We start from the raw sequence: 26,251 nt of genomic DNA on the forward strand, positions 1-26,251 counted from the left end.
CCTTTTCAAACCACTGCTCCCAGGGCCAGTGGTCCTACAATGGCTGGAGTGGAGAGGGTGCTTACCTTCGTACAAAGCAGGGTACTGGGTCTTGGGGCTTCAGGTTGCTGAGCCATGTGCTACAGACACCATGGTGCAAAGGACCTTGGCCATCTGCAAGGACAACACAGACTTGACCAACATCATCCCCACCCTCCCAACCCTTGGGGGAATGAATTGTCCCAGAGGCTCCTCCCATGCCAGTGAGCCTCCTGCAAGTGCCCACTCAGGCACTCTGTGGGTTTTAGTGAGGGGGCAATTCTTCTCCTGGTTTTGTGGTTCTCCCTCTATGCAGCCAGAGTTGGGGAAAGCTGAAAGGCACCTTAAGAAGTGTGCCAGCCTCTTCTCTTGCCATTGCAGAAAATCTCAGAGAAGCAAAGTGATTCGCACCAGGCCACTCAGGCAGTAGTCAAATCAGATCACAGCTTAGCTTCCCTGACTCCTACTCCAACGTTCCTCCCAAGAGTTGCTCCAGGGACCCTCCCAGCCCACCACTCAGCTCTGGTGGCTGTAGCAAAGAGTGGCCCTGCAGGGTGGCCATAGTCACTGCCCCACAGTGTCTTCATAAGGTAAAGCCCTTGCTGGTATGAACCCTGAGTGGTAGCCAGCCTCTTGAGCATCCTGGTCTGCTCTGACACCTCTCTCCCTGGTGGCTCCTCCTGGGCCTGTGGAAACCCCAGCTTCCTCTGGGTTACATTCCCTTTCCAAAGGCCTGGCATTTAAAGCTATCCCAACCAACCTGAGAAGTCCCTTTTTCCCTCAGAATGGGATCTGGCTCTCATAAGATGTACCCACCCCAGTCCTGTCTGAGGACTGAGAGTTGGCCTGGGAAGATGTCCTCCAGCAGAGCAGACAAAGTCTCTGCCCAGGGTTTAGAAACTGTGTGATTGTGCTTTTCACCCAACTTTGCCAACATGGACAATGCTGCATTACAGAGGGCAGGGCAAGGGGACAGTCCATTCGGACGGGAGACAAGTCCAAGGAGAAGGGTTTTGGACCATCCAGGCTATGTTAGCCCATCCCCTAACCTCTGCCCTCAGAGCATCCTATGCTTTAGCACCTGCATAATGACAATTGTCTATTTCTACAAGTCTCTCTTCACTGCCCCATCTAGACGAGAAGCTCCATGAGGGCAGAAGCTACATGTACCACGTTTCCACACCCAACATCATGACAAGCGTAGAGAGGTATGAAATAAACCACTGCTGAGTGAGTGAGTGAGCAAGCAAGGCATAATCACCTCCATACCCAGCGTAGACTATAAGGAATACTAAGACCCACTGGGCTCCCACCAAGTATTGGGTGCTTTCTCCATTTGATCTCATTAAATCATCCCGGCAGTAGCAGGACAGCAGAGTGAAGCAGGGTGGTCCAGCAATCAGACTGTGTGGGTGTGAATTCCATTTCTCTACTTGCTAACAGTGTGACTCTGGGGTTTACCCTCTTTTTTTTTTTTAAGATTTTATTTATTTATTCATGAGAGACACACAGAGAGGGAGAGAGAGGCAGAGACACAGGCAGAGGGAGAAGCAGGCTCCATGCAGGGAGCCCGACGTGGGACTCAATCCCGGGTCCCCAGGATCAGGCCCTGGGCTGAAGGCGGCGCTAAGCCACTGAGCCACTCAGGCTGCCCCTGAGGCTTATCCTCTTTATGTCTCAGTTTCCTCACCTGTAAAATGCAAACAGTACCCATCTCGTGTGGTTACGGATAATACATCTACAGAGGGTCTGCTTGGCGCCTGGCTCATAGTAATCTCTCTATTATTACATAGTAATATCTCTATGATTACTATAACATGCCTGCTACTGCTATTAACCCTCTGGGAGGTAGGTTTTTAACTGATGAGGAAATCATAGCTCAGAGATGTTGAGCAGCTGCCCAGGAAGTAGCAGGATTGGACTGCTCCAAAGCCTCTGCCCAGCCTTACCTCGGGTGGGGTACACGAGCACAGCCACCGTGAGGTGGACCTCCATGGGTGTGCAGTCCCTGGAGGAGCTGATGGAGTAGTACCGCGGTTTCAGAATAGGGAGCTGGGAGAGCAGGAAGCCAGCAGACACCCGCAGGGATGGGAACTCCTCCAGCACCTCCAGGAAGGTGGGACTGTTGGTTAACTTCCACTTGTTGTATTCTGAGGGCTGAAAGCCAAAGGCAGTGTGAGCAACTCGTGGCATGTGCCCCACACGGAGGCAGGAGGCTGTCACAATCCAGCATTCATTCATTCGCTCATTCACTTCCTCAACAAACACTGCCAAGTGCCAGGCACTGTCCAGGGTGCTGACACGACCAAGCTGGAGAGAAAATGGTGTCCGTCCTGGAAGAACTCAGGCCAATGAGTAGTATTTACCTAATTCGTGTGCTTAGAACTCCACCGTCAGCCACCGGTGGGCAAGAGTCACACCTTTATTATAATCTAATTTTGGACAGGGCTTTGGAATCCTACAGACCTGGGTTCAAATCCTGACTGGGTGCCTTTATGGCTGTGGGATCTTGTCCCAATCAGTTAACCTTTGTCACATGAGGATAGTGTCGTCTCCCTCATGGGGACGTTGTGAGAATGAAATAAGAAAATGTGTGCTGAGTTAGTACAGTGTGGCCACAGGATAACGGCAGTGGAGGTGGCTAGAATCAAGTTAATTCGTGAAGATGATGGTAATAATACCATCCAGTGCCTTTTGCAGAGGCATAGGCCTAGAAATTTGCAGGTGAGTTCATGCATCCTCTCATTAACTTATTAACTCTATTACCCGTCTGTCTCTATGTCCTATGTGGGACCCCGATGCCTTCTTAAGGGCCACTTTTCCACCCATCCTCACCTTCCATCCTCCAACACTTCCTAAGTTCCAAGGTTATTCCAGGCTTGGGGAATATACAAAGACAAGACACCGTGCAGGGCAAGGAAAGTTCATCTGGGGCAGGAGACAAGTCCAAGGAGACAAGGTTCTGGACCTCCCAGGCTATGTTAGCCCATCCCCTATCCTCTGCCCTCAGAGCACCCTATGCTTCTTAGCACCTGCATAATGACAAATGTCTATTTCTACAAGTCTCTCTTCACTGCCCGTCTAGATGGGAAGGTCCGTGAGGGCAGAAGCTACATGCACTGCATTTCCTGGTAAGGCTGGGCAGAGCCTACATGGCTCTCCTTTTCTAGCTAATTTTTAATGAAGTGCACATTGGTGGCATCCCGCAGACACTCAGAAAATTTCAGTTCACTTAACACAACTGTGTCCTGGATATAGAATGGGAGAGGATACTGACTTCCCACCAGCTTTTGACAAGTTTCACTTTGGGAAGCTGAGTCGGATTCCCCCTTGGAGGTTAAAGACCAGCTCTGGGTTCTGGTGCCCCCTGACTCTGGGGCTCCACCAGCCCAACTTTTACCTGGCACAGGATCTCCAACCTCTGCCTCTCGGCCTCTTCTGTGGCCAGCTGTGCCAGCTTTCGGAGCAGCAGCTGGGTCGGGGGAGTGGTGATGTCCAGGAAGTAGGTGAGGGCCTGGCTGAGTGAGCACGGAGGCAGCCGCTTGTCTCTGACCCAGTAGCTTCCTGGACAGGGAAAGAAGGAGTCAGGAGATGGTGAAACAGCAAAACAAGTCTTTCCCGCAGGGGGATAAGCCTCTGGGGAAGATACCCTCTGCCTTTCAGCTGCAGGGGAGAGAAGACACTGAATTTCTGTCTCCAGGAATAGCAAAAGTGCTCCTCTACCCAATTCATGTGCAAGAAAGCAGTGCTCAGAGGTACGGTTGCTAGGGAAGGCTGATCAACAGCCCTCTGAAAGGCCCCCAAGTTGACATGATCCTAAAAATTACGCACCAGAGTTCGGTCCCTCTCTGGTTCAGACCTGAACTAGAGCAAAACACCTACAGGTGAACTACAGACTCACAGTGACTAAATTCACAAAAGACTGATGTATTCCCCCCGCCCCCCAGGCCAGTAATTCATTTAGAAAAAAGCCCATGGCTGCAGTACACTGGGGCTATGCCAATAGGTACTGGGCAAGCAGCAAAGCAGCCCAAAGCGTCAAGTCCCAAGGAGTCCCAAGAGGCAGTATGCAGGGGGTCACGGTGTGGACAAAGAAATAAAGCCTTGAGAGGTTGACTCATATGCCAATGGTAATGCAGCTAGGAAGTAATGGATCAGGGACTTGAACCTTCAAAGCCCAATATTATTACACCGTTCCCACATTTCTCCATCATGTCATCAGGCAAACCATCAACACGTCTATTGCGAGGACTGAAGAGACAAGACATGTAAAATGCTGGCATCTAATAATTACGCAGGAAATACTAGCTGCTACTGTTGATGATGATGATGGTGACAAATACTCTTGCCTATCTGCCTCCTGTACTAGGTAGTGAGCTTTCTAAGTGCAGAAACTGAGTCTCATTCATTTTTGTAGCCCAGGGCGTGCCTTGTACATAGATGCAACTGACTAGTTAAAATTTCAATGGAAAAATAAATGAATCTATCAATTAACAAAAAAGTGGCCAGGTGAGCAAAAGGATGAAAGGAAAGAGACTCCCCAGCCTGTTGGGCTGGGCAGAGAGCCCTAGAGGAGCATCCCTTCTGTTCGCAAAGCTGTATTAGCCTGGGCTTGGGTGGTCCACCCACTCAGCAGGAAGGACAGGGTTAGGCGCCCACGGTGCAGGCATGGGACCAGCCCAAACAGCGGGGTTGGGAGGCTGCTGAGGAGGCAGGGCGGATGCTGGGGCCACCGTGCTAAGGTCTCACCCCTCTCGCTGAGGGTCTCCAGGTGCACAGGCTGGTGGGGTGCAGGGCTGTCTACTACTCGCTCCAAGATGCCTTGCACCAGGGCCAGCTGGTTGCCTGGGAAAACTCCGAGATGTTCTCCTGGCAGGTAGCTCAGCTCCTGGCTGTCCTCACAGGAGAGCTCGACCAGGAGAGTGGTGCGGCTGGAGAAGGGAAAAAGAAGCCTCTGGTGACGCCACCAGGATTTCCTCCAGAGCTCCCTGAGGGGCGGGCTGGCTTCCCCAGGAAATGTGCCCTCTTTCATCTTCCTGCTTAGTTCCGTGAACACAGGTCAGGTGACCAGCCCCCACTGAAGCTGGGGTGCTCAAGAGGGCCTGTGGCCAACCAGGCCTGGGGCTTCTCTGTGGAAAAAGGGTGGGCCGCAGCCTCCCGGTGCAGCACTCCCGAGCCCAGCCAGGCTTGACTACACCCTCCATCTAAAGAGAGCATCCCCCCTGGGAGATCAGTGGCCATTAGGACAAACCCTTCCTTGTCCCCAGCACAAATCTGGCTCTCATTAGAACAAAGCCGATTTTCTTTTTCTTTCTTCCTTCCTTTCTTTCTTTCTTTCTTTCTTTCTTTCTTTCTTTCTTTCTTTCTTTCTTTCTTTCTTCCTTCCTTCCTTCCTTCCTTCCTTCCTTCCTTCCTTCCTTCCTTCCTTCTTTCTTTCTTTCTTTCTTTCTTTCTTTCTTTCTTTCTTCTTTCTTTCTTTTAAGATTTTATTTATTTATTCATGAGAGACACACAGAGAGAGAGGCAGAGACATAGGCAGAGGGAGAAGCAGGCTCCATGCAGGGAGCCCGAAGTGGGACTCAATCCCAGGCCTCCGGATCATGCCCCGAGCTGAAGGCAGACGCCCAACCACTGAGCCACTCAGGCATCCCCAAAGCTGGTTTTCCTAATGATTGGGGCAGGGGGACAGCACAAATGAACAAAACCCACAAGGAATGCATAACACCCATTTCTCCTGGTGGGGAAATGTCCTTACCTGCCAAAATTTTTCCTAAAAGTTCTTAAGAGCCAAATGGTTTGAGTTTCTCTTGCTCTCCACCTTTGGTGAAAGGGTTTAGTGACAAAGGGCAGGTGGTAAAGCAGGTGCCTAGTTCTCAAGCTGGAAAACCAGTGTATGGTTAATGGAGACCAAACTTAAAGGCACTGGAGGTCACAGGGGTTACCAGCCAAGCTGGTCCTACAGATGGCATCATCGCTAATGCTGTGTACACCTCTCTCCTTTCAAACACTGACTGGCTCTGGTCTTTTTTTGTTTTGTTTTGTCTTAAATTAAACCGGCAGAACATCACCCAAGCAGCCCGGTAGTCTCCCCTACCTGGATTTTGGACTCTGTAGATTCCGTTGTGATTTGAGCCTCAGGGTGAACACGTTCTTGGCATGCATTCTGCTGAGGGCTGTGGGAGACAGAGATGATGAAGTGAAAAAGTGGCTCTTAAGTGCTGGTGGGGGTAGCTTCCATGTGTCTGAGTCAGTTTTACCTGGACACTACCCTGGGGGTGTCCCTCTGTGACAGTAGTGGGGTTTTCTTTTTCCCTGCTGTGTTTCTGAATCACAAATAAAGACCCTTGGACTGACAGGGGTGTTTGTGACGCTGCTAGGTGCGGAGGAAATACACTAGGTGCCCAAATATGGGCATTTCTGAGCCATTCCCATGGCCTGGCATCCGCAGGAGAGCTTAGCTGAAGTCGGGCCTAGGCTAACCATGCAGGAAAACCACAATACTGCTGTACTCATGGTACAAGAAAAGAGGAATCACAGTGTCCAGAAGGAGAGTTTACCAACGGCAGCCTAGGGTTGCCTCTGCATGATGTTCTTTGCGATAGTTTACAATTCTTGGCTGCTGTCAGAGCTGGACAGCTGGGGCTCAAATCCCAGCTCGGCCATATGCTAGGAACTTGCTTCACTTCTGTGAGCTTCAGTTTCTTTATATTCTCCTTCTCCTTCTTTTTTTTTTTTTTTTTTTTTAAAGTAATCCCTGTACCCAGTCTGGGGCTTGAACTCATGACCCAGAGCTGCTCCTACCAACTGAGCCAGCTGGGGGCCCTGGTCTTTGTGCCCTTCTTGCAAGATGAGTGTCAGGGCTCACTGAGAGTGGGCAGGCGAGGAGCCCAGCACAGTGCCTGGCACATAGGAGGCTCTCAGTTGGTGCTGGTTCCCTTTGTCTCTCCACCACCCTCCCAGGGCTTCCTCCTGAAACAGCCTCCCTCAGAGATGAAGCAAGCTCTCCAGTCTTGCATGCCAGCAGGCTCTTGGATACGAGATAGAGAGAGGCCTAGCAGCCCTAAGCCAGCTGTCTCTGTTCAGAGGGTCCTAGTGGTCTCCTGGACCATAGACCCCAGGGTCAGAGACCTCCACCCCAGCAGGAAGGGCAACCAGTCTCGTGTGGTGCGGCAAAGCAGGTACCTTTGTTGAGGTCCAGAGGCTGCGAGTCCTGCACGAGCCTGTATTGGTGTGGGTCCCAGGTCACATTGGAAGTGTAGAGCCTGGGGATCTGAATGCAGTGTTTGCCTCGCACATCAAACGTCTCACAGGCTGCCTGGAAGAGGATGGAGCAGGCCGGTGTTAACCACTGTCATTGTGGTTAACAAGGTCGATGTCATCATCGGCCACCATTTTGTAGGTCCTTACAAATCAGTAAAGTGCTTCCTGTAAAATTACTGAGCACATGGATCTGATAGAGCTGCTGCAAGGACTCAAAGAAGTGGCTGGACTTAGCACACAGTTGTTACTGCTATTAGTATGGATATTAATACAGTATCTCATTTTACCCGCATGCCTGAGCTCTGAGATTTGATTACTCCCATTCTCCAGGTGTGGAGTCATGTGGAGGTGGTGTGGGCCTGGGAACCAGGTCTGCCTTGACTCAAGCTGGTGTTCTAAGTACCACTGCTGGCTGAAATGGTCTGCTTACATGAGGAGGCTTTTATTATTATTATTTTTTTAAATTTTTTTTATTTTATTTATGATAGTCACACAGAGAGTGAGAGAGAGAGAGAGAGAGGCAGAGACACAGGCAGAGGGAGAAGCAGGCTCCATGCACCGGGAGCCCGACGTGGGATTCGATCCCGGGTCTCCAGGATCGCGCCCTGGGCCAAAGGCAGGCGCCAAACCGCTGCGCCACTCAGGGATCCCTATTATTATTATTATTATTATTATTTTAAGATTTTATTGATTTATTTGAGAAGAATGAGTACAGGGAGGGGCAGAGGGAGAGGGAGAGAGAGAATCCCAAGCAGACTCCCTGCTGAGCACAGAGCCTGACAAGAGGCTCAATCCCATGACCCTGAGATCATGACCTGAGCTGAAATCAAGAGCCGGGCACTTAACTGAGCCACCTGGGGAACTCCAATGACAGTTAAATTAGGGGTGTCAGGCCATAGGAAGCAAAAGTCTACTGAGATTCTGACATGGATCCAAAGGACCCCACTGCATGGTCCCTGTCCCCAGGCTCTCTGTGGTTGGGAGGCTGAAACAGGGCAAAGTCATCAAGAGGTGACCTGGACAATTAGAGGGCGAATATCTTAAACTGAAAAAGCTCCCTGAGGGTGGGAGGCATCTCAGGGCTCTTCTCCCATCCAGGGACACATGTCTAAAGTAGGGTTCTGGGGGGCTGAGGGAGAACAGCAGTGATCTGAGCCTTCAGGCTGATGCCTACAGGACCCGGTAGGGGTCGTGCCACCCAGGATGCACAGATGTCCTGGGCATGAATGGGCTGTGGCATCCTTGTCCCTGTGGTGAGGCAGCTCCAGCTACAAACTGACCTTGAAGGTTTGCACGGCCCAGCAGCGGAAGGCTTCCTCCTGTCCACTGAGCTCATCCCCTTCCCCTATTGGGGCGAGCTGAGAGGCCCCCAGATGCGATAGCTTCTGGTCGATGTCATGAGCAAAGGCACAGAACTGAGGGTACATGCTGGAGCCGAGGCCAAACACGGCATACCTGCCCGAGGAGGACACACATACACAGAGACAGGAGTGAGCCCACCCATGCAAGCACTATGTAGCACCACCCACCCATGAGCCAGCCTCAGACACTTCCACTCCAGCTGGGCACAGCACCGGCCAGTGCATGCCATCTTCTGGTCCTCTCCAGCTCCCAAACCTTATCGCCAACTCCCATGAGTTGGTCTGCAGATCTGTGAGAGGGACTTGGTTTACCTGGCCTGACTCTTAGTACACTCTGACGACAGGATCTCTCTGTGCCTGGACATCTTGGATAAGACCGCCCCCCCCCCCCTTATACACAACCAGTACCCTCCCCGGAACCCTTAGGTCCATCAGGCAAGGCTTGGACAAGTGGGAGTGGGGAGAAGCCTTACCTGAACTTGTTGGTAAGCTCTTTCAGCATGAAGAGAGATTTTTTTAGTTTCTAGAAAGAGAGAGAACCACGGAGTTCTTAGGAAAAATTAAGAAAAGCACTGCTTTACTCTTCTTCTTCTTCTGGTAGCCCATTTAAAAACTGGCCACATCTGGCAGAAGAAGGTTCAAGACCCACAAATGGAAGTCAGTTTCTGTGTAGGGACAGTTTCCTGGGGCTGAGGGAGAAGTTCAGCCTTAGCAACTCATGCAGGCCTGTCCCTTGGTGGGGGACTCAGAACAGCCCAGCCCCATCCAGCTCTGGCAGAGGGCAGGGCTGCCTTGCGGCAGGGCATCTTTAGAGGATCTCCTGATGGGGCATGAGCCCCTCTTCCTGTTTGGAACCTGCTAAGAATGATAATTGATCCCGCACTCCCTAAGATAACCCTGATTTCTGAGGAATGGAATGTGGAATGTGACCCAACAGAAAGAATGTCAAATCACATGGTAAGAAAGTATTCTCGGGCAGCCTGGGTGGTTCAGTGGTTTGGCGCTTGCCTTTGGCCCAGGGCGTGATCCTGGAGACCCGGGATCGAGTCCCACGTCGGGCTCCCTGCATGGAGCCTGCTCCTCCCTCTGCCTGTGTTTCTGCCTCTCTCTCTCTCTCTCTCTCTCTCTCGAATAAATAAATTAAAAATCTTTAAAAAAAAAGTATTCTCTTTTCTGTAATTTTTTAATTTATTCCTGTTTCTACTATTTTTATCATCTTTATGAAAACTAGGGAGATCCTCAGCTTGGGGCTCTTGGAGCCCAAAGACCTCTAATACTTGCCTATTACTCATTTTAAAAAACAAAGCCCACTATGGCCAGACAATAGTAGTTAGCTCAAATTCAAGAACTTTGGCTCTCATAAGATTTATTTTGTCAGCTTTCCCTTTGTGAGTGATATAAAGTTTCCTTTAGACATAAATTTTTGAGTTTAAAAAGGTGAGTCAATTTACTTGAAAATATAAAATATGCCATTGGAAAGGCATCACGTACATATGGTGAGAATTACAAAGAAGGCAGGTAAACGCTGGCAGCCCAGAGTGATCTGAGCACTCATTTCCAAATGTCCTCCTTAGGACATGCTAAATCCCCAGATCCTTTCCTTGGCTCCCTTGGGGCCTGGCATCCCCCACAACCCTGCACCCAGACCACTGGGCCCCAGGCCACCCACCTCTCCATTGCCAGGGGAGTCTCCGTTCCCAAACGTGCTGGTCACCACCAACAGTAGCTGCTCCTCCTCCAGGTGGCTCAGCTTGTACTCGTCCATGCAGAGAACCTGCAAGGCCCCGGGGGTGGACATCAGCCCTGCGTTCCCAGGCCGAGGCCCTCTATGCCATCTCCAGATGCCCTGTGCTTCCTCCCCAACCCAGGAGACCCCTTATCACCTGTTTCCCCCCACCCCGCCCACGCCCAGCACCAGTGTGGTACAGGGGTGAGGGTTCTGTGAATCCCAGTCAAATAAACCTATATGAATACCTCGCTCCTCATCCTCCTACCCCACTCAAGCCCCAACACCAACACTTCCACAAGCCCTGGAGGGCTTGCCTTCAAAATCCTGCTAAGTCCCAAATGAAAACACTTCCACTGCTACTCTGAATTCGGAGTGTGTGGACGTATTTTCCACACAATATATATATATATATATATATATATATATATATATATATATATATATATAGAGAGAGAGAGAGAGAGAGAGAGAGAGAGAGAGAGAGAGAGAGAGAGAGACTCGGATTAGGAAAGTGTTTCTCAAACTGTGTTCCCATGCAACACCCTGGAAAATGTATTTACTATGTAAATCTGGGAATCCCTGGACCCAAATCTATCCTTCTATCCCAGATTTACAATGTACTTCAGAACATCCAAGGCTCTGGGATATTCAGGGGCAGAGCAACCACTTTAACTTTTGCCAACTTGTCCGTGCACAGGCAGAGAGAAAGGCCCACGTCCAGCTGAGTTCACTACCTTGGGGTGGAAGGCGCAGCTGAACAAGGCCCCTAGGTCCCGGGCTAGCGTTTCTGACTTTCCCGTCTCTGTCGCAAAGAGGATTGTGACTCTGACTCGGGATGCCATGGTCTTGCGCATCAGCATGGAGGCAAAAAGCACAGCTCTGTGTGGACAGACAGACACACACTGTGCTGACTCCACCCTCCAGAGGAACACAGGGAGTAGGGGGAGCCCAGGAGAATGGGAGAGGGACAGAGTTCAAAGTGTGGCAGGACAAGGGAAAGGAATGCACATATCTTACCAGCCACTGACGCTGACCTGTGGCCCTTCTCTTTCCCTCCCCTGCCCGACCCGCTACTCAGCCCCAGGGAAATAGAGGACAGGCAAGGTTGGGCTGATGGTGGCAGGTGGTCCCCCTTGGCGTCTGGACCTCTGCCAGCCAAACTCCGTAAAGATCATCATTTTGCTTTGTTCCCTGCCCGTCAAGGCCTAGAAGGGCAGGTTGCCTGGAAGGAAGGGCTGCTGCTCAGGTGTGTCAGCTCTGGCCATTCTCACTTACTTAACCAAGACTTTAAGTTGAATCTTTCTCCTCTGGGGTCTCCGCTTCTCATCCTGCCACACGTGGGTTTTCCAGGCCTCCACCTCCAGAAAAGAAGACAAATGTGAGGCAGGTGGGCCCTGGTTCAGCTCGGGCTTGGGGATATGAGGGAGCTAGAGGATCCTTCATGCCGTTTGTGAGGTGGGGGTCTCTGGATGCCCCATGGGGGAGGACAGGGGCTCTGTGTCCCTCAGAGTCACAGCTCCAGTAACCAGTTTAGAGCCTGCACACACCGGGATGGAGTCAGTTGGCTTATTTTCCACTAGTGTCGCCCCAGAAGGAAGAAGCCCCACTTCACTTTCATTTTTAGTGTCTAATCACTAGGCAGGCCATATGACGTAGAGTCCAAACCAGGTACCTTTGAGAGTAGAAGGAGTGTCTGTGTCTATGACAACAGACACAAATTGTCCCAGCAATCAGTCACCCTACTTAGTGTCAAAGTAAGGAACCTCTTGCCCAAATCTAACCAAAGTCCCTTTTAACAAAAAAATGAACTGGTTTCAACAGGTAGCAGTGATAGAAGGCATTCAGGGTTGGGCATACACCAATTCATAGGATCCATACCACCTCCTATAGTGGAGTTAATGCCCAGTGTTTTTAGAGTAAGAAGAGCGGGGCCTACACGGGTGAAAAGACCCACCCAAGATCATATGGCTAGGAAGTGGGAGAGTCGCCTGCAGGCATGTCTGACCCAGGAGCCAAGCTCTTCACCATTATGGGATATGATAGGTGACGGTCACAGTGATCAACCTCAGAAGCAGAAGCCCCATGACAGCAATGGGCCACTAAAGGTAGAATAAAAGGTATTTCCTTGGGGCACCTGGGTGGCTCAGTGGTTGAGTGTCTGCCTTTGGCCCAAGGTGTGATCCCAGAGTCCTGGGATCCAGTCCTGCATCAAGCTCCCTGCAGGGACCCTGCTTCTCCCTCTATGTCTCTGCCTCTCTCTGGGTGTCTCTCATGAACAAATAAATATATTAGGAAAAAAAAACCTATTTCCTTAAGTTCCATTCTCTGTGAAAATGGACAAACACTGTTCAGCCTCTAGGAGTGCAGCCTGCAAAGCATAGGCCTCTGTGTCCCTGACCCTCCCCTGTGTGTCTTGCATGAGTTAGCATGCATACGTGCACACATCTGCTCACGCACACACACCCACGCACACATCCAGTCACACTCTCTCCATCCCTGAGCTCCCAAGACAGAGAGGAGAGGAAAGCCCTCCCTTACCTGGTAGTAGTAGAAAGGGGACAGGACATAATTTAACATCTCCTGGTGGAACACAGGAGTGATGCTCCCAGAAATTGGGGGGACCAGCCAAATCCAGTCGGCAGGGCAGCCCCCTCGGGAGCGGTACTCGCTCTGCATGTACTTCATGAAGGACTCTGCAGCTGAGTGGTGATCCATGATGGTCACATTTTGCTTCTGAATTAGAAGGAGGCAAAGAAGGAGGGTTTGATGTAAGGGATGGGGGAGTCAGGAACACGGTCTGTCAGCTGCAGGGCTCCCAAGATGGGACTATGGAAAAGCCTGGCATCAGTAAAATGTGACAGCAATTGCCCCTGGCCACCGCCTTGCTGCTAAAAATAAATACCCAAGTGGAAGGCACTTTCTGGACCTCCAAAGGAGCCCCAGAAATCACTACAGCCATGCTCGACCCACAGATCACATGGTGGACCCCTTGGCTCTCTAGGGGCCGTGTCAGCTTTTCAGGCTACACCTACAAGTCTCCCCCAACTCCCCACAAATGGCTCCCTCTTGATGCTGATAAATCTAGCCACAGAGGCTTCTTGTCACTTGTTAGTAGACATTTTCAGGAGTCACATCCCCAAGAATGTGGCTCTCGCAGCCAAGAAGGAACTAGACATCTCTGAAGAGGACTGAGCATCGGGATAACCACAGAGTATGGAAGACAAGTCACCATAATGTCCCACATCCTAAATTTAGAAGCCAAGGGGTCTGAGCCTTCCTGGAATGATCCAAAAGAAGCAGCCACACCCCTCACTGCCCAGAGCAACTCATCTAGTCAAGTGTTCAGTGTCATGATTCAAACCTTGGCCTCTTACTGGCCCTTTGAGCATGAGCTCTTAGCTCCTGAACTTCACTAAGCCTCAGTTTCCTCATTTGGAAGATATGAGGCTGCTCAAGGGCACAAGCAGAGCACAGAACATGCGCAATAAGCATTAGCTGCCATTCTTCTATCTGCTAGGCACTGCATAAAGCACAGGCATTATAGAGGTGAAAATGTGGCCCCCTTTCTGCATTAGATTATATTCTAAGGAGGGACGCCTGGGTGGCTCAGTGGTTGAGTATCTGCCTTTGACTCAGGTGTGGTCCTGGAGTCCTGGGATCAAGTTCCACATCGGGCTCCCTGCATGGGGCCTGCTTCTCTCTCTGCCTATGTCTCTGCCTCTCTCCCTCTGTGTCTCTCATGAATAAATAAATAAAATCTTAAAAAAAGATTATATTCTAAGGAGAGGAGGCAGAGGAAGTTGGCCTTCCATGTGGTCTGCTACAACATGTAAAGGAGGAGAGTGCGGGTGCTGTTGGGAGCCAGAGGGGGCTGAGCTCAGGCAGAGGCCTGGAGGAGAGGCTGCTTCTAAGCGGAGGCAAGTCTTGGGGGATGGGCACAAGTTGAGTGGGGGATGGGCATTTCTGGAGGAGGACACTGCCTGAGTCAGGCTGGAGGCACAGGGGGAGCCCACCAATGGAGGGCTCAGGCGGCCTTCTGAAATCTTACACATATGCAAGCAGCTCCTGGGTACCAGACCAGTTTGATGCTCAGAAGCTGATGATGGTAATAATAAATAAGAAGAACAGCAAAATGAATACCTACAGAATATTCGCTATGGGCCAGGCAGCCCAGCTAAATGTTTTGCACGCAGTTTCACTGAATTCTTACAATAACCTAGTGAGGGAGATCCTACTATTTATTCCCATTTTACAGACGAGGAAGTTTATCCTGAAGGAAGATGATGAGGAAGTCCTGGAGACTCTCAAGCAGTGGAGGGGGGTGTGTGGTCAGCAATGGCCAGGAGACAGCCGAGGATCCGCAGATTTTCTGGGACATATCTGCATCCTGCAGTGACAGGGCTGGTGCACAGAGCCCCAGGAGCCAGGATGTGCAGTCCATAGGCAGCAGGGTCCTTCTGAGCCAGGCCAGCCCCAGCCCCAGCCCTAAGGGGGGGTCTTCCTTTTCCGCCCCAGACCCCCCCATCCCGCTTCAGAACAACAAACACAAGCTTGACCTGCCTGTAGGGTGACCAGCCCGGGGAAACTGTGATTGTAAATATTTACTGGATGTTTGTTCAATGTCAAGTCCCTGCCCCACTCCACAGGAGAAGGGTTTTTGTCTATTTTGCTCACCACTCACATGGCCAAGCCTTATGCCTGGCACATGCAAAATGTTCAATATACTTTGCTGAATGAATAAAGGACTGTCTTCCTAGCGGTTTGGCCTCCAGGGCATCTGCAAGCTTTGTGGAGACGGTTTCAGTCTTTAAGGTAACATCTTGGGCAGCCCCGGTGGCTCAGGGGTTTAGCGCCGCCTTCAGCCCAGGGCCTGATCCTGGAGACTCAGGATGGAGTCCCATGTCGGGCTCCCTGCATGGAGCCTGCTTCTCCCTCTGGCTGTATCTCTGCCTCTCTCTCTCTCTCTCTCTGTGTGTGTCTCTCATGAATAAATAAGTAAAATCTTTAAAAAAAAAAAAAAGTAACATCTTCACATATCCCCTGCCTCCTTCCCAAAAGGAAGGGGAACATTTCTATGAATAAAAGCAGCGGACAGACCAAAAGGCTCAGCCCCACACAAGAGCTGACCTGTGTGTAGGCCAATGGAGAGGGTCCATTTGCTCAGCAGATGGAAGAGCAGCCTCTGCTCATGTGGACATGCACTCTCATTCATTCATTCAGTACATATTTTTTTTTCAGTATCTACAATGGCCAGACATTCCACTACACTCTAGAGACAGAGTAGTGAACAAAAGAGACAAGGCCTGGCCCTAACAGGCAAGAAGTAGATGTACTATGTACTGTCAGAAGCTAATAAGAATTATGGGGATGCCTAGGTGGCTCAGTGGTTTAGCGCCTGCCTTCAGCCCAGGGCCTGATCCTAGAGACCCAGGATCGAGTCCCACATTGGGCTCCCTGCGTGGAACCTGCTTCTCCCTCTGCCTGTGCCTCTGCCTCTGCCTCGTTCTCTCTCTGTGTCTCTCATGAATGAATAAATAAAATCTTTAAAAAAAGAATTATGAAAAAAAAAAGAATTATGAAGAAAAATACAGAGTTAAAGGAAGAAGAGAGAGGGATGGATTGGAGGTGGAGGTAAGGGTGCCATCTTCCATGGTGTGGTCAGGAAGAGCTACTCTACGGAGGTGACAGTAGAGACCTGGATGAAGGGAAGGAGGGGGTCAGGGGATGATTTGTAGGAAGGGTGTTCTAGGCAGAGGAAAAAGCAAGTGCAAAGGTCCTAAGGTGGGACCCATCATGGTGAGTTTGGCAAACACGAAGAATTCCAGAGTAGTAGAGGATAGACCACTGACTGGAGTGGCTGGAGGATAAGGAGGTGTAGTGAGACCTTTCAGTGGTTTACCTGTAAAGGGGAGCAGGAAAACAAGGTAGTAGCTGCTGGGAGACTTATTCAATTAGCTGCTCGTTTATTTCTTTGAGGTGGGGACCATTATAGCTATTGGTCACTGATAAAAATGACCCAACAGAGAGGAAGACATTGATGAGACAGAAAGGAGGTGGAATTTTCAGGAGTACAGTCCTTGAGAAAGTGAGAGGGATCAGGACTCAGTGCTCAAGCTCAAGGACCTGATGAGTTTTGAAAGTAAGGAGTCACCTGTTGCTAGAAGCATCCAAATTTATGCTAGAAGACCCAGCGTGAGTAGGATGGCTTATTTGTTTGCATCCCCAGCACCTGGCACAAACTAGGTACTCAATACTTGTGTGATGCTTGAAAAAAATGGACAGTGCTGTCAGGGGAGAACCAAGCCTGAGATGAGTGGTTGGACCAGATAACCTTCTGACCAGCAAGTCTCCAGACCCACAGAACACAACGTACCTGGAAACTGTGGAGTACAGCGACATTGATCTCAATGACAGCCCGGTCCTTCCAGAGTGAGGCCAGCTTGTGTGTTTCCAGGCCCATCCTTCTGCCCACTTCCTGCAGAGGCAGAGTGATGGGGTGAGTTGGTCCTCAGGGTGCATTCCCCCACCCCCACTCCTGACAGGCCCACATCTGCAGCCAGCCCTCCTGGATGGGTCTCCTTACCTCCAGGATGTTGTAGCGCTGAACATCACAGAAGTCCCGGACCCCAATCTCCGTGCCCATGTACCAGCCGTTGAAGGGGCACCCTGGGAACTCAAGGCCACCCACCTCAAGCAGCATGTTGGCCACTGCAGGCAGGGCGTACCACTTCAGCTCCAGCTCCCGGAACCACTCATACCTGGCAGGGAGGCGGAACCAGCAATGATTGTGGCCTGTACTTTTTGCCCATACTCACCCCAACCCCCAACAAAAAAGGCTTCAGAAAGAGAGTCAACCAAGAAAACTCCTTTCCAAGTGTTGTTCTCTACATTCATCCAACCTGGAGAGATGAACTGGGCACAGTAGGTATCATTCATTCACTACACATTCATTTATTCACTCATTCCTGCAAACATATGTTAAGCACCAAGTACACGACAGACACTGTGCTAAATGCGGAGAACCCAATAGAACATAGCGGTTAAGGACTCTAGTGTCAGAAAACCCAGGTTCTGGTCTGCCTTACTGCTTGCCTGCTGTGTGGCCTTGGGATGTGAGTTAGCCTCTCTGAACCTCAGAAACCCCAGCAGTAAAACAGAGATACTACCATCAAACCCATGAGCTTACTATAAAGATAACGGTATCATTTATTTATAAATTCATTTATTCCAGAAATATTTATAATTGAGCGCCTACTATGTGCCAGGTACCCTTTTAGGTGTTAGGGATGTATAGCTGAATAAGAAAAGCAAGATCCGGGACGCATGGCTCAGCTGTTGAGTGTCCGCCTTCAGCTCCGCATGATCCCGGGATCTGAGATTGGTCCTGCATAGGGCTCCTTGCAGGGAGCCTGCTTCTCCCTCTGCCTGTGTCTCTGCCTCTCTCTCTGTGTCTCTCATGAGTAAATAAATAAAATCTTAAAAAAAAAAAAAGGCAAGATCCCTATTCTCAAGGAGCTTACAGACTAGAGTCTAGATTCTAGACTATAAGCAAGTAGACAGATGAATAGAAAAATCAAAACAAGATGAGGTGGTAGACAGAGGATGAGAGTGTCTTCTCTAGACTGAGTGTTCAGAATAGAGGCCTATAGAGGGGGTTACATTTTTTTTTTAAAGATTTCATTTATTTATTTGAGAGAGTGACAGAGCAAGCGTGAACAAGGTGGTGGGGGGGATGGGCAAAGGGAGAGGGAGAAGCAGACTCCCCTCTGAGCAGGGAGCTGATGCGGGGCTTGATCCCAGGCCCCTGGGATCATGACCTGAGCCAAAGGCAGATGCTTAACCACCTGAGGGGGTTACATTAAGGAAATACCTCATTGTCAAGAAATGAATCCTTTACATTTCTGAGGAAAAGGTATGTCAGGTGGCGGGAACAGCAAGTGCAAAAGCCCTTAGGTTAGGACTGAGTTCAATGTATGCAGAGGATGAAAAGTCAAGTCCAACTCAATGCCTGCTACACAGTGAGTCTCAACAGATGGAAGTATTTTTGTGATTGTGACTGCTGCCCCAGAGCAGGGGCTGAACCAGATGAGCTCCAGAAGTCACTTCAGCCATATACTTTCACCACAGTCAGGAGAGGGGCAGCTAAGAGAGTTGGCAGGAAGACAAGAGGCCTGGGCTGCTCAGTGTGAGAATATTAGAGCCTTTTGAGGGCTCCTCTCCCAAGGCCACTGCTTTCCTAGTTCCTAGGGCCCCATATGTCTAAGCCTCTGCTTCCCCTTCATCATCAACATATCGTTTTAAGTCTGAGGCCCAAGACTCAAGCCCAGGATTCCTGTACAAGCATCAACAAGGCTTGAAAGCCAGCCCTTCTGGACACCATCTGCTCCTTAAGAGAGTACTAGAGCATGCATGTTACCTCACCCCTAGCCTGCTTACTTGGGATGTTCCATGGGTACCTCGAGCACAAGGTCAGGTGGGATTTCGAAGAACTCAGGGTCTTGGCCATCAGCCTGCAGCACCAGAGGCACCACATCAAAGCGGCCGTACTTGGGCTTCCAGCCCAGGTCGATGCACAGCTGAGGAAAAGATAAGTACAGTGAGTCTGGGCCTGACCCAGGCCCCTTGACCCCTCTGGCTTCACTCTGTCAGCCACCAAGGCTGGATCTCGCACCTGGGTGAACTCCACACTGGCAGGGTCCCCCAGGATGGTGCCATCGGGCATCTGGTAGCCAGCATAGCGGATGAGCTGGGCGTTCCAGACTCGGAAGTCATGCTTCCCATCAGTTCGTTGGGGGAACACGGTGATGGCCGACCTTCACCAAGACAAGAATAGTGCCATTTACTCCTCGGTTCAGGGGGAAGGGGGCTCCCAGTCCCCATAGGGCCCCTCTGCTTCCCATCTTCCTGCTCCCCATTCCTCTGCCCCCGTGCTAGCTTAACCAAACTCCTGCAACAACACAACATGCTAGGTTCTCATGGGCTTCTGTGTAACCTGCCCCCCTTCCTGACACACCCTCACTCTCCTTCTTCTCCTTCCGGCTCCTCCCCTTCCTTCAAGACCAATTCAAGGACACCCCCCCACCCCACCATCCCTTGATCATTCCCCATCCCTCAGGCAGGGTTAACTGCCTCAGCCTTTGCCCTTGCTGCACATTGCTCTCATGAAATTCAGTTAGCCGGACGCTTGTCTAGTGCCAGGCCTAGGTTCCCAGTGGGCTGGAGCAGTGTCCTAAGTCTTAGTCACCTCTGCATTGCTCCCGCCCCACTGCTATGCCTAGTCATGACTTGGGTTCCCCTTATGTAGGTGCTACATGTTTGCTAAACAAAAAAATGAATGAATGACCAAATGGGCATTTCAGTCCTATCAGCTCTGACCTCTTTGGTTAGGCGTAAGAGGAGGGAGGTGGGGGGTGGGTACTGATGAGCAGTGACTCTCTTGGTTCTAAGAAAAATGGAGGCTTGAGCTGCAAAACCAACCCCTTGTTCCTTCTAAAAAGTGGGGAGCCAGCTGACCTCGAGCAGTGAAGATGTTGCTTCTTAAAGATCCCCCACCCCCTCCAAATGGTTCCAAGTCAGAAGGAAACCAAGGACATGGGCTAGTAAGGGGGGCTAGGCTCATGGAGGCTAGCCTCAGTACTAGGGCAGCTTCTTCTCGCCGAAAAGGCCTGCATCTTTCTCTTCTCTCTTTCTCCCTGGCTTCTCCTGGAGAAGCCTCCCCTAAACCCATCTGCATCCTTTGGCTCAGACTCAGGGTCAGGGTGGGCCCCAGCCCCAGCCCTGGGAAAGGCACACTCACCTGATGTTGCCATTGTTGCTGGCATAACGCAGGTGCCTGCAGATGTGCTCAAACATTTCCTTGGCAGTGGAACAGCTCCGGGCATCAAAGACCTGCACACAGCCCACCCAGCCCAGGCCATCAAGGATTGTGAGGACAGAGGCCTTGGGGTTGATCAGAAGCTAAGTTACAAGGGACTGGGGGAGTGACCTGAACCCCCTACCCCACCCCAAACACCAAGCTTTCTCCTCTTTGCATCGCCACCTCCCACCTCAGGGTTGCCTCATCTAGCCTTTCTTCTGCTCTCCTGGGGGATCCCAGGCAACTCCTCTTGAAAGACACCATCAAAACCCAAATCCCAAGAAAATCTGACTTTAGAACACAAGAATCATGATTCCCACTGCCCTAGCCTAGTGCCTCCACAATGTCAGCACCTTTTCCACGGGGCTCCTAGCACATTCTTTCTTCAGCCAGTGTTGGTTTCACTGGCATTTCTTATCAATTTTCCCACCCCAGCAATTTCCATATTGCCCAGCAGTGAATGATCCCCCAAGATAAAGACACCTAGGAGGCTAGGATAAAGAAAATGTTTCCTAGGAGCCAAGGATTCAAACAGATGAGGTAAACTCTCTCTCTTGTGGTTTCAACAGGTCATTTGGTTTTATGTCTGTTTAACTTAAGAGAAAAGACCGGATAGAAATCCTGTGCTGAAATCAGATTCTAGGGGCACCTGGGTGGCTCAGTGGTTGAGCATCTACCTTCGGCTCAGGTGGTGATCCCAGGGTCCTGGGATGGAGTCCCACATCAGGCCCCCCATAGGGAGCCTGCTTCTCCCTCTGCCTATGTCTCTGCCTCTTTCTCTGTGTCTCTCGTGAATAAATGAATTAAAAAAAAAATCTTGAAATCAGATTCTAGACTTCCAGGGGGAGCCCTATGAGCCCCTATGTCAAGTTCACAAATGTGAAGAGAGAACTTGGGGAGTCCCACCGGGCGACTCAGAGCCACATACTCAGCGCCTGCTCCCCGCCCCACCCCCAATTTCCTCTCCTGCCCAGGTCTAAGGAAGGCCACCTGGAGGTTGGACCACTGGATCCTCCCGATGCAGCGGGGAGCGTTGCGCCAGGCCTGCTTGGTGGCGAAGATGAGCTCATCCCCCGTCAGCTGATAGGTTCCTGTTGTTTCTATCTCCTTTGTTACTGCTTCCACCCTGGCCAGATGTTCCTCTATTTTTGCCCTGGGGGACAGGAAGACAGCAGGAAGATCAACAATGAGATGGCCTTAGATGGGGATTAATTCGATCCACAGAAGCAGGAACTGAGCTAGGATACCAGGAGGGCAAGATGTCCCTCACCGAGACTGTCCCCTCCAGGGTCAGCTTCATAGGTGTAAGACCGTGGCCCAGAATTCAGAAGGGCCCCAGGCCTGGCTTCGCGCTCTGCTGTCCCTGTCTTGAAATTCTTAATCATTTTTGAACAGGGAGCCCACATTTTCACTTTGCCACTGGGTCCAGTTACACTGGTCCTGTTCTCACTGGCATCCTTGTTTCCAGATACTTTTACTCCAGTCATAGTCATCTCAGCTTGGTAAGCATCAACAAGGAGTGCAACCTTTCTCAGATACCTGCACCACCTGGAGGAGTACCCATCAAGCCACAGCCGCATCCTGCTTCCCGGCCACCATCCTATGATCCAGAGATGAGCAGTCCCTCCCAGGAGTGCTCCCGTGTACCGAGGAATCATTATGAGCCAGGAACTGGGCAAAGCCACTCACAGTCCAGGTCTTGCCGAGTCTGTGAGGGTGGCATTTTTCTGCTCATTTTATAATCTGGAGTATGAAGGCTCTAGCAGGTTAAGTACTAGCCTGAGAACGTAAGTGTGATAAAGAGCAATCAGGATTTACATTCAGGTTGCCCTAATGCCAAGGCCAGGCTCTTAACCTTCCACCCTCCACCCTAGGGGATTGCAAGCGCAGAGATGTTGAGGGCCCACCCACGCTTTCCTGAGCTGGGATGGGTTTTCAGGACTCAGCCTGTAGGGCCGCAGGGCCTACCCAGGAAGGAGCCCTCCACAGCACGATCCAATATCGCAGGCCCCCTAGAATATGCTTTTTCTCAACCTCGGCATCGCTCAGCCACCAATCAATCCCAGGGGAGATTTCTAAAGTGTTTCTCCTCACCCCTCCCAGGCTACAAAAATATCTCCCAGGGTGGGGATTCAGAAAGGCTTTGAGACACACACACACACACACACACACACACACACACACACACACGCCAACCTTGAAATTTCTAATCAACACCAAAGACAATTTGAAATGGCAACAATCAAAACTATTTAAGGAATGAACTCCTGATTAGGGAGAATGGCCGACTCTGAACAAAGTGGCCTTTCTGTGTATGAAGAGTGTCTTGACAACTCTTCCTTTATTAAAGAAAAAAGCTTGGAGACAAAACATTGGGGGCTCTTTATCTTCAAGGACACTCCTGGCATAAGGACCTGCTGGGTGAGATTGACGTTGCCACACTGGAAGCCCCCTCCCTTCCCACACAAAGCTTCTAAAGCTTCTAGCAAGACTCCTTGCTCTATGTCTATGCATAGAAACAGTACCAGTCACCAGAACAGAAGCCCTAAGCACAGTAGTAGTGTTAATGTGTGGCTATGTAAAGAAAGCATTATTTTTCACATTTCTCCCAATTCCTTTAGAGTTTTATATTTTACCACTGTTCCCATACAGTCACATTTCTGAGGCACTACAGACGTTATGATGCTTATGGTTCCAAAAAAAAAAAAAAAAAAAGAGAGAGAGTATTGCTTTTGGACTCAGTGAATGAATTTGAACAGAACATTCAGCAAGTTACAATTTCTAACTATAACAATCCTTCATTCGCTAACAATCAAAACTGCCAGCCGTTGTGACTCTGGCTGCTAGCGTAGTTGTGGATGGACCGCCATTCATCCTTTGTACCCTCCAGGATCTCTTGACGGGTTCAAGGTATGGGGTTGGGACTTTCCCTTTGTGAGAAACAACTGTGTTTGAACAGCTACCAAGAACAACTGAGTTGCTTCCCTGGGCTAACACCCACCCAGTGCCTTCTAAACACCACCAGGACCTCCCAGGTCCAGAATGAAGTTGGAATCTTCTAGAACACAGGTTAAAAGCAGGGGCTCTGGTGCCAAACTGCCTGGGTTCAAATCCCACTGCAGGACTCCCAAACGTCTGACTTCAAGCAAATGATTTCATCTGTGGCCTTCAGTTCCCATAAACTGGGGGGTTCCTACAGTTATCTGTAAAATGTCTGTAAAATCACAATAATACTCATTTCCTAGAGTTGTGGTGAGCATTACTTATAAAGCACTTACGCACGGCCCGGGATGTACTTAGTGCTCAGTAAATGTCAGTGTTGATACGGTGGCCCAACGAGGCCCATCAAGAGAATTCCTAGACCCTGAAAGGCTCATTGGCCACTGGCAGGGCTCACAGCCCAAGACCTTGAACCTCCTAGTGGCGAAGCACTCCCATAGAGGCTGCAGTTACACAGCACATGTGGCAGCCAAGCCCCAGCAGGTTACTCAGCCTGGTTCTCTCTGAGAATCGCCGGAGGAGCTTTTTGGAGAGAACACAGAGGTCTTCCCACTCCACACTTCCTGAGATCCTGAGGCCCTTGGCCAAGGCACCCCAGCATCAGCATTTTACAAAGTCCTCAGGTGATTCTATGACAGCCAGGATTGAAATCAGTGGCCGTGGAAGATAAGGGCCTTTTTCATAGATGCCAGGCTCCTTCCAGCTCAGATATTTGTAGGGTCATGGTAGAGAGGATGTGGTATCACCAGGAACCACTCTTTCCACCATGGGGGTCCCAGGTGTGCTTCTATGATTCGTTTCATGCCGCAGAGTGCTGAGTGGCCTACACCATAAAAGCCACACTCCCCTCCCAGCCCATCAAACAGCAAATCCATTCTGTCAGCCATTCTGTCTCACAATCCCTTTGTGTATTTTTATTTTAAAGTTATAAATGGGCTTAAATTAATAATCACGTATTTTATGAAATCCAGGAACACAGAACTGCACAGAGTTCAATGCAAAGAGCATGCCCTGCTCTCTCCAAGACACGTGGCATGGATTCTAGCTGGGACTGGGCTTCCCTGTTCATGTGGAGGAGTGTCTGACCAGGTGGTCCCGAAAGTCCTTCCTGCCTCAAACATTTCCTAATAAAAGGGTGCACACCAGTTCACAGTCAAGGTCACTTTGTTCTGAACTTACATAATCCTCACAACAATCTTACGAGCTGGATTCTTTTCTCACCCTACTTTTACAGAGGAGGAAGTTGACATGCAGAGAAGATGAACAGATTTCCCAAGGATACAGGGCTAGTTACTGGCACAGCCAGGATTCAGTCAAACAGCTATACTCCTGATCCGCGCTTTTCACCACTATTGCTCTGCCTCTTTTTCTTATAATTATGAGAACCTATGCTGGGCTGGGGTCTCCCCCCTTGGAAAACTATGCTTGAGCCCTGGCTCCACTGTGGATCTGGGAAGGGAGAGAGCCTGGGGTCAGAGGGAAATGACTGGAGACAGGAGAGCTCAGGGAAACGGGGAGGCAGCGACCCAGTCCAAGTGAGACTTACTCTTTGAAGGAGCTGTAATACTGGTTGACAAATTCAATGGCTTGAGGTAGAAGCTCGTCTGGGGGGGTTGGCTTGTCCCTGGGTTCTCTGGTCAAACTTTTGGGGTTCATGATGGCTCCCAGACAAGACTTGGACTTGCAAGCGAGATCCTGGGAAGGGAGAGGCAAGTGGTGAGGGGGCTGCCTGGAACCCTCAGGAAGGTGTTGATGGGCGTCTTCCTTCCGGGCCAGCTCTCCTAGCCATCTCTTTCTCCTCCAGCTGCTCCAGCTTCCTGCTGCCCCTCTCCACCCCTGTGTTACCTCCTCCTTGGGGCCCACCAGCCTTTCTCACCACCCACATCTCCTTTCCTCTATTGGCTGAGCCAAGGGGGTGTGAGCTGGGGTTATTCCCACCACCTTGGGCTCAGTCTCTGGCTCTGCTCCCTGGCCAGACTCAGACCCAGGGCAAAGTCAACAACTCGATCCCGGGGAATATCTCAACTACCTTCTCATTTAAAGAGGCTGATGTGACTCGTGGGAACACAGTTTTGTACTTAGCCAAAATGAACCGAATGGAGAGGATACAAATCCTAAAGTTAGAAGATGGCACAGAAAAAATGCTGGAAGAATGTACATCCAAATGTTAATTGTGGTAATTTCTGGAAGGTATGGGAAATCCTTCTGTTTTCACGGTCTTGAAATTTTCATTTCCTTTCTACTTTATAATCAGAATGCATTCTATAGTTAGATTAAGACACTTAGAAGAAGGAGCCTTGAAGGACTCTTATTCCAACTACTCACCGGCTGCTTGAACCCCTCTCCCATCTCCCTATCAAATTTGAATTCTTCTAGTGACAGGGAGCTCACTATCTACCGATGTTGCTCAGCCCAGCTTTGGGCAGTTCTTTTAGAAAATTCTCCCTGATTAGGGGCACCTGGATGGTTCAGCGTCTGTTAAGCGTCTGCCTTCCGCTCAGGTCATGATCTCAAAGTCCTGGGATCCAGCCCTGCATCAAGCTTCCTGCTCAGTGGCGAGTCTGCTTCCCCCTCTCCCCATGCCCCTCCCCACCCTGCTTGTTCTATCTCTCTCTCTCAAACAAAAATAAAATAAAATTGTAAAAAAAGAAAACTTGCCCTGATTAAAAGAAAAGGAGGGATGCCTGGGTGGCTCAGAGGTTAAGCGTCTGCCTTCAGCTCAGGGTGGGATTCTAGAGTCCTGGGATCGAGTCCCACGTCAGGCTCCCTGCATGGAGCCTGCATCTCCCTCTGCCTGTGTCTCTGCCTCTCTCCCTGTGTCTCTCATGAATAAGTAAATTTAAAAGAAAAAATTTAAAAAGAAAAGGAAAAAGGAAAAAAAATTCTCCCCATTACTATGCTGTCTCTGTAAAAAAGACTGCATTTCTTCCTGTAATCATTCATCCTGTCTCCTGGATTATCCAACACCCATTATGGGAACTAACAGGGAGCTGGCATCGTCTCCATCCTCTGTCATTTGTGTGGACC

At 50.3% G+C, this 26,251-nt stretch overlaps 1 protein-coding gene across 2 annotated transcripts in view; it reads right to left on the reverse strand.

The window, feature by feature from the left end:
- Nucleotides 1-26,251, reverse strand: part of NOS2 (nitric oxide synthase 2) — a 38,482-nt gene that overhangs the window by 3,455 nt on the left and 8,776 nt on the right. For both annotated transcript variants that reach the window (XM_025476433.3, XM_025476434.3), the window contains 19 exons: nucleotides 24,771-24,919; nucleotides 21,215-21,377; nucleotides 20,165-20,256; nucleotides 19,040-19,181; nucleotides 18,805-18,944; nucleotides 16,952-17,126; nucleotides 16,742-16,843; nucleotides 12,907-13,101; nucleotides 11,644-11,726; nucleotides 11,103-11,247; nucleotides 10,309-10,413; nucleotides 9,113-9,162; nucleotides 8,559-8,733; nucleotides 7,201-7,333; nucleotides 6,113-6,191; nucleotides 4,768-4,949; nucleotides 3,419-3,582; nucleotides 1,968-2,175; nucleotides 66-153 (listed from right to left, as the gene is read on the reverse strand). In XM_025476433.3, coding sequence (XP_025332218.3) covers nucleotides 66-153; nucleotides 1,968-2,175; nucleotides 3,419-3,582; nucleotides 4,768-4,949; nucleotides 6,113-6,191; nucleotides 7,201-7,333; nucleotides 8,559-8,733; nucleotides 9,113-9,162; nucleotides 10,309-10,413; nucleotides 11,103-11,247; nucleotides 11,644-11,726; nucleotides 12,907-13,101; nucleotides 16,742-16,843; nucleotides 16,952-17,126; nucleotides 18,805-18,944; nucleotides 19,040-19,181; nucleotides 20,165-20,256; nucleotides 21,215-21,377; nucleotides 24,771-24,919 — 2,570 coding nt within the window. The remainder of the gene's footprint in view (nucleotides 1-65; nucleotides 154-1,967; nucleotides 2,176-3,418; nucleotides 3,583-4,767; nucleotides 4,950-6,112; nucleotides 6,192-7,200; nucleotides 7,334-8,558; nucleotides 8,734-9,112; nucleotides 9,163-10,308; nucleotides 10,414-11,102; nucleotides 11,248-11,643; nucleotides 11,727-12,906; nucleotides 13,102-16,741; nucleotides 16,844-16,951; nucleotides 17,127-18,804; nucleotides 18,945-19,039; nucleotides 19,182-20,164; nucleotides 20,257-21,214; nucleotides 21,378-24,770; nucleotides 24,920-26,251) is intronic.

Source organism: Canis lupus, chromosome 9 (genome assembly GCF_003254725.2).
Source record: "Canis lupus dingo isolate Sandy chromosome 9, ASM325472v2, whole genome shotgun sequence".
Taxonomy (NCBI): Eukaryota; Metazoa; Chordata; class Mammalia; order Carnivora; family Canidae; genus Canis; species Canis lupus.